Below are 12677 nucleotides of genomic sequence, written 5' to 3'. Positions count from 1 at the left end.
ATTCGAGGTTATGTTTCTGGCCCTCCAAAAGTGATCATAAATGTGTGCCTAAGTGTTAAAGGTAGTAAGGAATTTTTCTAAGTGAAAATCCAGTGGCGCAGACAGAAGGGTTCAATTTTCGCTTCATGAACTCCTGCGTCTATGACGGACAGTTACGAACGTAATTGACTTTATTAATAAAAACTTTTTAGTTCAACATGAATTTCTTGAATCTATGTCATTTATTGGTAGTAAGTACCGATCGGTATGAGGTATCTATTAAAAATATCCTTATTGACCTGGTTTAAATTTGAAATTACTACTTTAAGTCATTTTTAAGGTTAATTTAAGACACTCTTCTATATTGTTTTACTTGAGGTTATGGTTTTGGCTAAAATAAAGCGCCTAATACGTTGTTTTTGTATTGGAGATGCTTCTATGGGTCATTAGTTAATTATTTAGAGCGTTTTTGAGCCGAAACAATGTTTATTTTTTGCTCAAAATCATTTCAATCTTAAAATGCTTATATCTCCTCAGCCGTAACTGTAATTGGTTTTGAATTCGCCGTGAATGCTTCTTATATGTATTAGAAGCGTTTGCAATAGTCAAAACTTGATAATTAAAAAAAAAAAAAATTTTCAGTTTTCGTTGCATGCAACGTTGCGAACTTAAAAGTCATTCTTTTTTAAGATACTGTTAAAAAAAAAATTGAGGTTATGTTTGTGTATAGTCTAACCCCTCTATATTTGTGCTCCTCGATCATATAGATTTTTTTTAGGAAACCCGTAGAAATTGTTATTTTTGGCCAACTTTGCTTTACTTTTAAGATACAGCGTTTTTTTCTTGTTTTCGAAGGTTAAGTTGTCGTATACATATTATATACTACGTATGTGTTTGTACATACATAAGTACATATGAAAAGATAAATAGGAAAAAAAAGTCATGCGTCATCTCTCGGGTATTTTCCACCCTCGCGATTGTCTAGAATGTCAACTCATAACCATGAGTAAATGCAATTCTTTCTTCCCTTGGTGCGCAATATACTATTTCTTTAAGCTAAGAATTTTACCTTTTACATGGGAGGAATGCAGCACTTTTTTTCTCTGTTATCAATCAAAAAATATCGTCTTTCAACGGGGGTATGTTAAAATAAAATGTATCGCTTATACACAATTTTTTTTTTAACTCTATAAAACTTTATTTTGTGAAATTTTTTTGTTTTCTTATTTAAAATTATTAGAATGTAATTTTCGTAATTTTTCACAATAATTATTTCTAGATAACAGCATGTCTACAGGAGATACGAATGAGAAATATTCTCGATTCTTTACAAGCGATCATAAAAAAAATGAATTATTTTATTTGTACAAAAAAAAGTGGGAAGAGGATGAACGCTACTCTTACTGGCTAGAGCAAGATTTAAATACCGGACTTGCACGTTGTAAAATTTGCAGTATCACATTTTATCCTAAAACCAATAACATCCATAAACATAACAATTGTATCTCACACAATGAGAATTTGAAGAAAAAATTGGAAGAACAAGTGAAGAGAAGCAAAGAGACATTATACCCTATGAAAGATTTTGACAAATATAAAAGTTTAAATTGTAACTCAAATGAAAATCTTATGGAAACGGATGACCTAATAGAACATGTAGAATATGACACGGCTTTGACAAATCACCAGTTTGGAAAAGCCATGACATATAAATCTGATAAGTGTGCTGGGGTAGAAAATAGAAAAATAGAAAATGATGAAAGTGTTGAAAAAATCGTTCAGATGACATCTTCTTCTAGCAATGATCATGATTTAGATGACTTAAGAAGCTTTAAAAATAATCGTGATCGAATCGAAATCAATAAAGAAAATGACACAGCTCAATGTTTGGATTGCCAACAACAAATATCTATCAGAAAAGTTGATCAACATTTGTTGTCTGTGAAACATATTGAAAATACTAATGAAAAAAAAAAAAAAGAAGAAAAACGCGAAATAGCTGAAGCAGAACTACGTATTGCTGGAGCGTGTGTCAGTTTAAATTTATCATTTCTACAAACTGAACAGATACAAGAATTTTTCAAAAGCTGTTTTCCTGACTCTCCAACGCTCCAAAAAATTTCAATGTCCAGAAAGCGCGTAAGAGATATTGTAGTACATAATATTTCGCCTGCGCATAAGGAACGACTAATTAAAATTTTGCAGAATAGAAAATTTTCTATAATGGTAGATGAATCTACGGATAATACTGTTGATAAATACATATGCATAAATGTTAGATACTTTGATGAAGAAAAAGAAAAGATAGTCGACACATTGTGGGATTTATTACTTGTATATGATGACGATGTAAAAACATCTGCAAATGCTGAACATTTATACGAATTGATTGTTCAATCGTTTGTAGTTGCAGGAATCGACATTTCAAATATCATTTCTTTTTCATCGGATGGTACTAATGTGATGATAGGCGAGCATAACTCCGTATTATCAAGATTTAAAGATATTATACCTGACATTATTCCAGCAAAATGTGCTTGTCACATAGAACATTTGTGTGCTCGTGATGCCGTTGCTACATTATCACCTGATTGTACGTCTTTAGTGAATTTAATTTACAACTACATGTCAAAAAGCTCAAAAAGGTCTCGGAAGTTTAGAATAATACAACAAATTTTGGACTTGCCAGTTTTACAAGCATTACGTCCTTGTCAAACGCGTTGGCTATCACTGTATCAATGCATCCTGCGAATCCTTAGAAGATGGCCAGCATTAACAAATTTCTTTAGAAATGAGTTGATTAATTCGAAGGATAAGGATCACTTTATAGAAGTAGATAATATACTAAAACTGCCGACTAATGATACTCTAAGGGCACATTATATGTTCCTAGAAGGAGCTCTGTCACGATTAGTAAAATTTATAAACAGAAAAATTTACAGTTCCAGAAGATGGTAATGAAGTCTTGAATGTTTATTTAGACTATCTGAAGCTGTTTATGAACAATCACTATGTAAAAAAACATGCTACGGAATACTCGATCGATCGTATCGATATATTGGATCGAAATAACTATAAATGTGTTACGGATATACGTATTGGTAAAAATACTGAAGATTTTCTGAAATCATCTTTATTGACTGAAGATAATAAACGCCTTTTTAAACAGTCTTGTTTAGAATTTTATGTCGACCTATGTCTACAGATGCAGAAAAGATTTAAACTCAGTGATTCTATTACATTTAATATGATGTGTTTCAATCCAAATAATGCCTTAAATCATAGATTTCACGAAAAATATCCAACCCTCTGTGACGTTTTCCCAACTTATCGAGTAATTATTGATTCAGAAGATATAGACCTGCAAGATAAAATAAATCAAGAGTGGATGAATTTACCAAAATGTGATATAATTAAAAAAATTAAAATTTGTGACACAGACTCTTTCTGGAACGAGATTAAATAACATAATGGTCATGATAATTGTACATTTGTCAATCTAGCAAATTTTGCCATTAATGTCTTGTGTATTCCTAAATCAAATTTAACACATGAAAGAACATGGAGTAAACTATTTCTAGAGAAAAGTGACCTCAGATCAAGATTAAACTATGAATCAACCCGTGCAATTATGTTAGCTGCACAGTACATAAAAGACCAAGGTGGATTGTGTAAGTTTAAACCAAATGAAAAAATGATTGATCGAATGTTTATGAAGAAGAAAAAATTGAAAAGTTCTAAAAGAAATTCAGACGACGACAATCTTTTTTATGGAGATGTAAAAATAACAGATTCCATTTTACATGAATCAAAAGTTTTCGAAACTTTTTATTCATCAAAATACACGGAATTAAATCATGATATATTCTATGAGAGCTCTTTTTCATTCAATAATGAAGCTAATCAAAAAAATACTCAAGATGAAATTTATTTGGCAAAACCTTGTAAAATCATGAAATTAGAAAAAGTTACCGATGACAATGCTTATGTAAGTGATCGCTCCGTAACAGAATGTGAATACGACGTGCGCAAAGTGCTACAGCATTGCAACAATCAAGAATCACAATCAGATAGTTTATTAAATTTGAAAATAACAGTCGATAAGATGACTATAAAATCTGCAAATTGTATGAAAATAAAAAATATCGGAGTAGACAATAATAAAGAAATATTAAGAGTAAGCCAACCGACTTTTCATAAAAAAACCGATCAAATTATGAATCCCAGTAAAAGCCAAAGTGGAAATTTAAATGATCTAAGAAACACTGTCCTAATGAAAAATGGACTTCTACTTGATATTCAACATTACAATCGAAATGATTTCCAGTTTGCCGTAGCGAGGTATAAAAGTATAGATAATCACCCCTTCAGAGATTACCGTGAAATTGACGTTTACGGAAACCCACCTTCGAATTTTAATAAAAATTATGAGTTGTTTCTATTCTCAGATTCATACCTCACATTATTTGGCAAAAATGTAAATGATGGGTCAATTGAGGGAAGCGTGATAGATGCATTTGGAATTTATTTGGAAAAGAAATACAATGTAACTGTACTTTCGACTCAAGTAACAAAAATTCTTCTGGTAGAAATGTCAAATAACGAACCAGACAATAATTGGTTTATGTTACATTTACAAGGAAATTTATCAGGTGTGATATTAGCACCATATGAATTTCAAAATCATTGGTGCTACATGAAAATTGATGTAAATAACAGAACATTGACGCACTATGATCCTATGATTTTGGATTCCCCATACATAAGCAATAGATTAAAAATGAAAATGTGTGCAGATAATTTTGAAAAATATCTTGAAATTTCTAGAAATCATTGCAAAAATAATATGAACTCAATTACTAACTGGATAAGAAAAGTTGACAGAAGAGGCAGATTCACACAAAAAGATAATTATAACTGTGGTGTTTTGATAATGGACTATATGGAGTGTGAGGCAAAAAAAGAAAAATTTCATATAAATTTTGATCCTCATCAATTCAGGATGAGAATAGCTAAACTACTGCTCGTAAGTTCAGAATGCATGAAGTTCACTTGTCAATTTTGTTTCTCAAGACGCACTGATTTTACAAATCCTGAATGCACAGAATTCCAATGTAGTACTTGCAGAAGATTTTCACATAAAAAATGTATTGAAAGAAATAATATTGCATTACATTCTTTGGTTTGTGCTTTATGCGAATGATTGTGAAATTATTACAAAAGTAGATATACTTGCATATAAAACATCGACTACTGAGCTACAAACATTTCAGAAATATTAATACAGAGTAATGTGCTACTCTGCATGTGACTCAAAAATTCGCTGCAAATTGTATGGCTGAGTAATTCGCCGTTAGTTATATGGCTGAGCAATTCGCCGCAATATATATGGCTGAGTAACTCGCCACAACAAAAATTAATATGGCTGAATAATTCGCAATGACAAACGTAGTTAAATATTTAAGTATTGCAAATTTAATAAAATGATTTCTACTGATAATGAGGTAAACAAAAAAAGAATCATTTTTGTATGGGAAAAATAAGATGCACTGCTTCTGATGAGCGCTAAGATAAATTATGTAAATAGTTCAATCGGAATATAAAAAGAATACTATTATTTGAACTAGGACGTATCTTAGAGGCTGGCAGAAACTACACATCTTATTTATCCCAAGCGAGAACTGCAATATAATCAAAAATTTTTAATGCGGGCATTTAGTTTACTGATTAATAAAATACGTCTCGTTCAACGATTAGAGTTAATAAAATAAATTTTGTAAACTAAATGACAGTCTCAACCCTGTCAACGCAGAGAGAAATCGTCAATTTATGTTGCATTGAAAATTATATTTTGTTTTATTACAATCATTTTTTTAGCAAATAATATATCAATATTACTTATCTACCTACAAATTTTTTAATTAATATTATTTTTAATACGTTAAAATACATACAATGATTTGTTCCGTCAATATTATTAATAGTCTTAAAACAGAAATATTGTGTCTATGCAGTTATCGATAATCAAAAAAGAAGCGTCAACATATTACAAAATCACGAAAGTGGCTTAAGAAATTATGAAAAAATTTTACTTTCCAAAATTATTTTTTGTTAAAAAAAACCAAACTAGCCACTTGTCATCGATAGCTTTTTCAATAAATTAAATTAACAGTTAAAACTATCTCAATATCATTTTTGTAGTTTATCAAAAAGATTAAAAATTTTCATAAAAATTTAAACATCTAAAATTATTTCAACTAACAAAAAGACTACTTTGATGTATTATTGACTATACTGCACAAAAAAATACATTTAAAAGTTCAAAAATATTTTTTTTAATATGATCAGAATAATAATTAAAAAAACATAAAAACTTTCATACTGTATAAATATAATAAGAAAAATCAATGGATCAATTATCTGTATTCACAAAAAAAGTACAACGAAATATATGACGATATTGAAACTTTCTGTATTATTGTGTATGTTTATTTATATAATAATAACCGAAGCTATAAAAAGAGAGTTCTTGTTGACCTTCATTAAAAGTATGCAGTAATATCTTCGTAGTACGTTAATGCGGATATTAAGAATATTAATACCATGTAATATAGTCACTGGCTGCCGTAATAAGATCTAGAGACCCATGCATTGAAGAAACTACGAATTAAACAGTAAGGCCAGGTAGCTTCGAATAGTTTGATTTTGCTGTCTGCCGACATATGCAAGAATTTTTACTGCCAGCCTTAATGCGTTTAAAAGAACAAAACTTAAATTATCTGCTTACAAAAATGCCAGCTTAGTCAAAAGCTATCTGGCCAGTTTTTTTGCCCACACACCACTATACTCTTGAGAGCCAGTTATCTCTCAATGGCTTGGTTTGTGCTTCCTGGCCCCAAAAATTAAAGATTACTTACTCATCAAATTCAACAGCTTCGTCAAAAGCTAGCTGGCCAGCCTGTAGGCCCATGAACCAATTTACTCTCAAGAGCCAGTTATCTGTCTGTGGTTCGGTTTGTGCTTTCTGGCACGTAAATTTAGTATTATTAACTCATTAAATAAACCAACTAAGTTAAAGGCAAGTTAGCCAGTTTTTAGTCCCATTCACCACTAAACTCTTGAGTGTTACTTCGATCTCAGTGGCTTGGTTTGTGCTTCCTGGCCCAAAAATTAAAGATTACTTGCGCATCAAGTATAACAGCTTCGTCAAAAGCTTGCTGGCCAGTTTGTAGGCCCATGAACCACTTTACTCTTGAGAGTCACTTCCATCTCAGTGGTTTAGTTTGTGCTTTCTGGCCAACAACTAAAGATTACTTACTCGTCAAGTATAACTGCTTTGTCAAAATCTAGCTGGCCAGTTTGTAGGCCCATGAACCACTATACTCTTGAGAGTCACTTCGATCTCAGTCGTTTTGTTTGTGCTTTCTGGCCCATAAATTAAAAATTACTAACTCACTAAATAATTCAACTGAGTCAAAAGCTAGCTTGCCAGTTTGTGGGCCCATGAACCACTTTACTCTTGAGAGACAGTTATCTGTTAGTGGTTTAGTTTGTGCTTTCTGGCCCAAAAATCTAAAATTACTTACCCACCAAATAATTGAACCAAGTCAAAGGCTAGTTAGCCAGTTACCAGTCCCATACACCACTAAACTCTTGAGAGCCAGTTATCTCCCAGTGGTTTAGTTTGTGCTTCCTGGCCAAAAATTAAAGATTACTTACTCATCAAGTATTACAGCTTCGTCAAAAGCTTTCTGGCCAGTTTGTAGGCCCATGAACCACTTTACTCTTGAGAGTGACTTCGATCTCAGTGGTTTAGTTTGTTCTTTCTGGCCCAAAAATTTAAAATTACTTACCCATTAAATAATTTAACCAAGTCAAAGACTAGTTAGCCAGTTAGCAGTCCCATACACCACTATACTCTTGAGAGCTAGTTATATCTTAGTAGTTTAGTTTGGATTCCCTGGCCGATAAATTTAATATTATTAACTTATCAAATAAACCAGCTTAGTCAAAGGCTAGTTAGCCAGTTACCAGTCCCATACACCACTAAACTCTTGAGAGCCAATTATCTCTCAGTGGTTTAGTTTGTGCTTTCTGGCCCAAAAATTTAAAATTACTCACCCACCAAATAATTTAACCAAGTCAAAGACTAGTTAGCCAGTTTGTAGTCCCATACACCACTATACTCTTGAGAGCTAGTTATATCTTAGTAGTTTAATTTGGATTTCCTGGCCGATAAATTTAATATTATTTAGCACAAAAATTTAAGATTACTCACTCCCTAAATATACCAGCTTAGTCAAAGGCTAGTTAGCCAGTTACCAGTCCCATAAACCACTAAACTCTTGAGAGCCAGTTATCTGTCAGTGGTTTAGTTTGTGCTTTCTGGCCCAAAAATTTAAAATTACTTACCCATTAAATAATTTAACCAAGTCAAAGACTAGTTAGCCAGTTAGCAGTCCTATACACCACTATACTCTTGAGAGCTAGTTATACCTTAGTAGTTTAGTTTGGATTCCCTGGCCGATAAATTTAATATTATTAACTTATCAAATAAACCAGCTTAGTCAAAGGCTAGTTAGCCAGTTACCAGTCCCATACACCACTAAACTCTTGAGAGCCAGTTATCTCTCAGTGGTTTAGTTTGGGCTTCTTGGCCGATAAATTTACAATTATACTTATCAAATATGCCAGCTTGGTCAAAAGCTAGTCAGTCAGTTTTTAGTCCCATACACCACTATTCTTAAGAGCTAGTGAGCTCTTAGTGGTTTTTTTCGTGATTCTTGGCTACTAAATATAAAACTATCTACTCATGAAAAATGCCAGCTTAGTCGAAAGCTAGTTGTCCAGTTTGAGAGCTGAGTAAAAGCTCTTAGTAGTTTGGCATGTACTTCTTGGCAATTAAACTTGTCATTACTGTCACCAAATTTATCAGCTCAGACATTAACTGAGAAGTAAACAATTTTCTAGTACGTGTATTATGAAGAAAAAAACTAAGCCAAGGAGCCAGTTAGCGCTCAGTGGTTTAGTTTAATCATTTTGGCCCTGAACTTGACACTTCACGTTATTTGTGACAATGTGCATAGTGCCTGACAGTGCAATAGTGCATGCATGCATACCTATACCTTCGAATCACCAATTATCCACATGCATGTATGTACATCATGTTATGTATACATCAGCGATAGTTCACAGCTGGGCCAGTGGTGGCGCTGAGTCAATGAAGCGCTCTGAAGGTTGTGGTTGCCCGAACAGAAATTGAGTTCAGGCACTGAACAGGTCCTGGACAGGTGCCTGAGCTGCCTGCGCAGGACCTGCTCAGGCATTAATGGAATTTTATCCAACGATGTGCACAGGACCTGCTGAGGCTCCTGCACAGGCAGCCTTAGCTCAGGCAACCTGGACAAATATAATCTAGTCCTGAATTGACTTTTACACAATTAAATAGTAAGGTTATGTTACATAAAAAAATGTTTTTAAACAGAGTAGTTGATTTCAGTAAAGTCTTATGCGATACAGGTAAGCTGGGAATGTGATATTGCAATATTTTTTAAATTTTATCCATGTGGCTATTTGCAATAAAACACTCGAAGTTGTACATACAAATCACGAACTTTATCAATATTGACACTTGTTTATTTGTTATTTTTTTTTTTTTTTTTTTTTTTTTTTTTTTTTATCTTACGCACTGTCATTATTTGTGTTTAATTCTTCAAAAATTTCTTGCTGAATATCGCTCTAAATTTCTTGCTTATCAAACTGTACAGTTGAGTTTTCACTAATATTATCTGTAAGTTTAGCTTTTTTTTATTATTTCCAATAAATCTGTATGATTTTCTTTTTTCCAAAATTTTTCTTTTACGAATAATTTACATTCTATATTTATTTCGCGTCTTTCGTCGAGAATAATGGTTTTGCTCCGTTTTACATTAAGTGGAAAAAAGGTTAAGACTATACTGTAGCAGCAGACAGTTGATTTTTTTTTTTTTTTCTTACACTGTCATTAGTTGTGTTTAATTCTTCAAAAATTTCTTGCTGAATATCGCTCTAAATTTCTTGCTTATCAAACTGTACAGCTGAGTGTTCACTAATATTATCTGTAAGTTAAGCTTTTTTTTTTCATTATTTCCATTAAATCTGTATGGTTTTCTTTTTTCCGAAATTTTTCTTTTACGAATAATTGACTTTCTATCTTTATTTTGCGTCTTTCGTCAAGAATTATGGTTCTGCTCCATTTAAGATTAATTGAAAAAAAGGTTAAGACTATACTGTAGTAGCAGACAGTTGATGTCAGTTCAGGCAAGAGCACCGGACCTGTTCAGGAACTGTGCACAGCCTGAACTCACATATGCATAAAATGCCTATCTTGCCTGTGCAGGTCCTGCACAGGCAGTCAGGCAAGCTACGGCACATTTCTTTTCGGGTGGCAGCAAACTTTTGACCATCGCGGCCAACGCTGCTTCCAGATGCTACAGTGCAATCTGAGAGTAAAGGAAACAGGACCTGGCTCTGTGGTGTAATACATAGGCGCGCTGTCGGAGCAGTGAGAATCAACGGTGCCTTGAATTATTAGTTTTCAAGTATTCAGATTTAAAAACAAAATAAGATTTGATATGGCAAATATATGAAGTAAATCAAGCCCAAACACAAACAATAAGACAAAAGAGACAATGTACAGACAAATACACACATACAGTTTGTTCTATTTAAAACTTGAATGATTATTACAGACAAGTAAGCCTAGTCGTGAGTTTTATGCCCCTGCTATAGAACAAAATTATTTGCTCTATTTTTTAGACACAACAAAGCTAGCTATCTGGAATTCAAATGCTATATAAGATTATAATTATGATGCTAAACCCAATAACCCTCATGATATATTTTATTTGAATGCTAATCGATATAACCTTAAATGATTATGATGAATATTGTCCACAGATTTTTATTAGAACAAGAAATTTGAGACATTATGCCTCTTAAGTAGTAATATCCTCTAGAGGATACAGGCTATAAAAATTCTTGTTATAATGATCATAAGAGAGGGGAAAGGCATAATTTTTTCAGTGAATAATCAAGGGTCAAGTTTGTTTACCACTGTAGAAATCAAGCAATAATTATTACCTGACCACAATCATTGAGGGAACTAAAAATCTGCTGTATCTCCGCGATGAAAATTAAAAAAAATGAATTCAACATTGTCATGTTCAGATAATACAGCAATCCACTTTATTTCTAGATGTACATATGTATCACGTCTTCATGTTACTTATTTTGAATAGTAATAAAACAGTGATTATAACATCACTCAAAACTTGACAGCTGGGGGTAAGATACGGCATTTCTACTAAGTTGTAAGATACGATAGTTTAGCTTTCGATTAAGCAGACAAAATCAAACACAATTCTTCTTATGCCAAACAGTTGTTTGAGCTTTCTTTCTAGCTGTGTCAGAACTAATCTAATTAATGAGTGTCTAATCCATACAAAAAGACACATGCAATCATGTCAAAATACTGGTTTAATTTTCCACTATTAAGAATTGAACGTAAATAAAGAAAAAAATACTTCATAGAAAAAATGCTTTAAATACTTGTTTTAAGTTATTCAAGAAATTAACCAACTTTTCAAATAACTTAATTTGAAGTTCATCTCATCAAGTGATGGTTAAAACGTACCAGCCTTTATGAATTATGGATACTCTTATGAAACTAAGAATCACAAGGTAGTAAGTTAATGGATTTAGGTGGCCCAGTAGTCTTACCGCCTATATTTTTGCATTTTTCTTGGTAAAGATAAAACATAAATGTAATGTTCCAATTTTAAGAACAATATATAACTCGTGATTTATCACAAACACGTATGGCACAAAAACGGATGACATTACCTGCTGGTGTCGCTTCACGTCATCTACACAGAAGTTGTCTTTAAGAAAGACCAGGATGGGAAGCCTAGCCTTGCTAACTATCTTCAGAATGCCTTCAAACTCATCTCTGGAAATCTTATTCAAGGGGTTGACAAAATTAGTCATGGAAATTTGGCAGTTACTGCACCAAAGCATCACTGGTACGTTATTAGTCGCCACAGCAAAGGCAAATCTCGCCAGAAGTACAACTATGATCGGCACACGCATTTTGTGTCAGACTACAGCACGATGAGAAGCGGAAAGCTTTATTGGTGAGAATATCAAATGAATGCTTTACACAGCCTCGTGAAACCGAATTGGATCGACTGGTAATACTTTCTTTAATAATTCCTACCGTTTCTATCAGTGGGACCAGACGGTCTTGGCACCTGACGTCTTGCTTTTATCACATGACGTAGTCACATGATCCTTTGGCATTTTCTATCATGTAAAAGCATAGAGATATTATAGATAGAGTAGGCAAGCCTGGAAGTGCAAGCGTTGACACGTTAAAAAGAGATGCAACATCGAGCTACCTTTCTATCTCTCTCTGTGGTCGCTACAGATTGCCTATGCCTACATATACGTAAAACATCAGCCAATCAGCAGCGAGCACAGAAAGAGATAGAAAGGTAGCTCAATGTTACATCTCTTTTTATCGTGTTAACGCTGCCACTTACGGAAGAATCGGTGGCTTGCCTAATGCCTACTCTATCTATAATTTCTCTATGTGTAAAAGCAATCGAATATCGAAACTTCCGAAGGACAGTGTAAGGGTACAGTCACAGCAGTCCCAT

General features: G+C 33.0%; 1 protein-coding gene across 1 annotated transcript in view; it reads right to left on the bottom strand.

The window, feature by feature from the left end:
* Positions 1-12325, bottom strand: part of LOC106642068 (uncharacterized) — a 145194-nt gene extending 132869 nt beyond the window's left edge. The window contains exon 1 of the mRNA XM_014356707.2: positions 11863-12325. Within this exon, the coding sequence (XP_014212193.2) occupies positions 11863-12108 (246 nt within the window). The 5' untranslated portion in view covers positions 12109-12325. The remainder of the gene's footprint in view (positions 1-11862) is intronic.
* Positions 12326-12677: the final 352 nt, after the last annotated feature.

Source organism: Copidosoma floridanum, unplaced genomic scaffold, assembly GCF_036245765.1.
Source record: "Copidosoma floridanum isolate Cflo_tuat_1 unplaced genomic scaffold, Cflo_Japanese_pri ptg000008l, whole genome shotgun sequence".
NCBI lineage: Eukaryota > Metazoa > Arthropoda > Insecta > Hymenoptera > Encyrtidae > Copidosoma > Copidosoma floridanum.
Note: the sequence above shows the minus strand (reverse complement) of the source record. Positions and strands in the feature narration are given on the sequence as shown.